At 43.0% G+C, this 4,015-nt stretch overlaps 1 protein-coding gene across 1 annotated transcript in view; it reads left to right on the forward strand.

The window, feature by feature from the left end:
• Window positions 1-236: 236 nt before the first annotated feature.
• The window catches only part of LOC106577236 (lysyl oxidase homolog 4), a 51,564-nt gene continuing 47,785 nt past the window's right edge, over window positions 237-4,015 (forward strand). Inside the window, exons 1-4 of the mRNA XM_014155154.2 lie at window positions 237-354; window positions 1,511-1,855; window positions 3,169-3,476; window positions 3,786-4,000. Coding sequence (XP_014010629.1) covers window positions 1,531-1,855; window positions 3,169-3,476; window positions 3,786-4,000 — 848 coding nt within the window. The 5' untranslated portion in view covers window positions 237-354; window positions 1,511-1,530. The remainder of the gene's footprint in view (window positions 355-1,510; window positions 1,856-3,168; window positions 3,477-3,785; window positions 4,001-4,015) is intronic.

The following is a 4,015-nucleotide window of genomic DNA, read 5'->3' on the forward strand; positions in this document are numbered from 1 at the left end:
GATTTGTGGGATTATGTACAACAGTGAAATTATACACAGACAGTATCTGAAAACAGATCATTATTTCCCAACAGCACCATTTAAAATGCACACACACCCCAAACTATGTTTATAGTTAAATCGAAATGCAATTAGACAATTGTGTATGTGTGCGTGTCAGCATTTCTGAGTGAGCAGGAAAATTCTTAAAACATAGAGAGAAGAAATGTGGGAGGGAATGAGGGAGGCAGGAGAAGAAAGAGAAAGATTGACCAGAGATCTCATCTAGCAGGTACACTTACTTGTTCACTCAGTCACTCTCTCCTCTCCCGGTCTGGGACGTCTAGGACTGCTGTGTCTGTAGCTTTCTAACAGGTGAGTCCACCCTCCTGCTTTTTTATTCTCCTTTTATTCCCTTTTTATTCACCTTGCAGTGCTTTTGATGTATAATTCAAGTACACATTTTGATAGAAATATATTAGTCTAGGTAACTTATGTTAAGTTTACATGTTGGCTCTTATCTGGTTGTGTCTTCTCATACAGGGATTATCAGGTAGTTAAACATGAGTGGTTGCTTCTTTCTGGATTAGTTGATTGAAGAATAAACGTGATTTGATGAACACCAACCACATCAATATTTTAAATGACGTTTCATTCAACTGCGGAATTTTGTTCCAAATGTAATTATCATAATTTATGATAATAGCTCTATTCTGTATTCTGATATGTAATTACACAAAGAAAGTTATGGCTTCTGTGCACCTCAATGTGATCTAGTGTATTCTCATGTGTTTCTGAGGATACAGTGAATGTCTCAAACATTTGTGGAGTTATTTAGTCAATTTATAGTATTATGCAATACTGTCCGTCCGTCCTTCTGCCTGTCTGCCTGCCTGTCTCTCTGTGTCTGTGTTGGGGTGAAATATGTTTCATTAGCTCCAGGGTGATACTTGTACATATCTGGGGTTAGATTTTAAGAACTGAAATATTTCTAGACTACTTATATGTCTATGTGAAATGCAATCATAGTTCTGTGGTTGAACTTCAGATTTGAATGTCTGGAACTACAGAGTTTCTTCATATCCTGCTCATATCAGACAGGTTTCTATCAGGTCCTCTTCATTGTATCTGTAAACTTTGGATTCAGTTTATTTTTTTGTTGTTCAAATGTATTTTGAGAGCGAGAGAGAGACTAACCTGTCCACTTACCTGTAGCCTACCTGTCTCCCAGCTCTGAATAGGACAGAATAGGCCAACTCTGTCCTGATGATGTCAGTATTGGCCTGTTTGAAGATAGACATCTCTCTCTTACTCCCTTACAATTCCACTGCTGGTTATGAGCCAAAATAATGCCTCTTCTTTCAGGGTAGCAAAATATTGAATTGGGATGAATCATCTCTCAATAAAATACGATTGATCACACTATCAAATCCACTCAACTAATAAACAACTGATTACCTTCAGTCAATTATGTTGATGACTCTACTAACCCAATTCTCTCTCTCTCTCTCGCTCTCTCTCTATCTCCTAGACGACACTCCATACACAGACATGATGCATCGCATCTTCCTCATCTGCTTGAGTTCTCTGCTCCTCCTCCTCTTCCTCTCCTCCTCCGCGCTTTCGGAACCCCGCCGACGCTCGTCATCCTCACCACGCAGCAGGACCGCGCGCGCTCCGGTTTCCAAGGTGCGCCTGGCGGGAAACTTCGCCCGGGGACTGAACGAGGGTCGCGTGGAAGTGCTTCACAACAGCACGTGGGGGACGGTGTGTGATGATGAAGTGGATATCAAGCTAGCCAAAGTCGTCTGCCGCGAGCTGGGCTTTCAGACCGGCGTCACGTGGGCGCACAGTGCCAAATATGGAGAGGGTGTTGGTAAGCGTTCCAGAACAGTTGCTGCATTTTTGCAATGATCAAAATGTATCTTTATTTCTGTAATGTAATACAGATAATATACTCTTTAAAATCGATAGGTACATTAAAAGAAGACAGTCAGCTTCCATTCTTTTTATATGGCTGTCAGATGTTAAAGGGATAGTTCACCCAAATGACAAAATGACACATTGGTTTCCTTACCCTGTAAGCAGTCTATGGACAACATATGACAGGAATACATGCTTTAATTTCCCTGTTACTGTTTCCACATGCTAACGTTTTAGCATTTGTTGCACTAATCCCATTCAAGTCATTGGACCGATATTAGCATTTTTCACACATCATGTGAGAATCATCTGAAAGTATCAAACATTTATTGTGAAGCTTAACAAAGTCAGTTATAGATAATATGAACATGATGTGCAGAAAAAGCTAATAAGATCTGTGGGATTTGTGCCACAAATTCTAAAACGTTAGCATGTGGAAACAGTACCAGGGAAACTAAACCAAAGCATGGATTGCTGTCATTCCTCATCCATAGACTGCTTACATGGTAAGGAAACCAATATATAATTTAGTAATTTGGGTGAACTTTAATCCATAGGCCTATCTTTCCAATTCTGTGAAGAGGGCGCCTGCATTCTAACTAAAATTCAGTTCCTAAACCTTTCAGTTTCTAAAGTACTGGCAGGCATGATTTTTCACAACAGCGGTAGCCTATCACAGGATAGGATGGCAGTGCTAGACAGCTAGCATAGCTACTGCTCTGTCGGTTCACTCACCCTTCCCTTTAATTGTAATTTAAGGGGGAAATAAAGCATGTCTATAAAACAAGGCAAGTGTAGCACATCGCTGGCAGGGCAAGGCTGTCATTACTCTAAAACAAATGCTCCTCTCAGGCAGTATATTGCCACGCCAGCCTGCCAGGCAGCGACTGTAATGAGGAGTGCAGTGAAGTCCCATAAGTTTTCTTTGTCTCTTTATGATGGTGGCAGGCTCAGTTCATTCACTGCAGGGTTATTTTGGTGATGTAATTGGTGGTGTAAACTTGGGTGTTGGAGGCCTACAGAAGCTGGGGAGACAGGCTCCCTAGTCCCACAGTTGCATCTTATTACTGTATATGGCATATTTACGGAACATTTTTATCAAATTTGGCTATCAATTATTATATCAGTGAAGGAATGAAGAAATGAATAAAGGGATGGATGATTCAATCAGTCAATCAATCATTAAATACTTTAATCCGTCCATCCATCCATCAATGACAAGTTGATGTCCATATCCGATAATAACCCTGTTTCCCCCATCCCCAGGTCCTATCTGGATGGACAACGTGCGTTGTGACGGCACAGAGAAGACTGTGAAAGACTGTAAACATAACGGCTGGGGTGTCAATGATTGCAAGCACTCTGAGGACCTTGGCGTGGTCTGCAGTCCGGAGCGACGACTGGACCAGGTCACGGGGTCACGTAACGGTCAGTCGGTGGCCCTGCGCCCGGATGTCAGCGTCTCGCCCCAGTGGCAAAGCATCCTGGCCAGCCGCAGTAACCCCCGACAGACCCATCATGGGAACGGACACCCTCCAGAGAGGCCCAGCCTGAGACAGGACCACTACAACCCGGTAGGTAGCATTAGACCTTATACTCTCTATCCCTGCTACCTCTAGTAGTAAAGTAGACGTAGCCTGAGACAACATCTATACAACCTGATAAGCAGCTACAGTGGGCACCACCAACTCTATAACTCTGGTACTTGCTAATGTCTGGTATTTGCTGATCAACCACCGATACTGCCAATGCCAACCAATTAACCAATCAATCTATATATTTACTGCCCCAGTTGGAAATTCTACGCTTAAGTCATTTGAATTTGAAAGTGTCCTTGATTAAACCCAAAGTTTTAAGAAATCCCCTCCCCCCTTCTCCCTCAGTATTCCAGCAAGGTGCGTATCCAGGAGGTGCGTCTGCGGCCAATCCTGATGCACACTAAAAAGCAGGCCCTGATCACTGAGGGTGTGGTGGAAGTGAAGCATGCTGGGAGATGGAGGCAGGTGTGTGACCTGGGCTGGAACCTCAACAGCAGCAGAGTGGTGTGTGGAATGCTGGGGTTCCCTGAGGCAGAACTACACAATGAAAGAACATACAAGTAAGTAACCCACTC

This window comes from Salmo salar, chromosome ssa18, assembly GCF_905237065.1.
Source record: "Salmo salar chromosome ssa18, Ssal_v3.1, whole genome shotgun sequence".
Classification (NCBI taxonomy): Eukaryota; Metazoa; Chordata; class Actinopteri; order Salmoniformes; family Salmonidae; genus Salmo; species Salmo salar.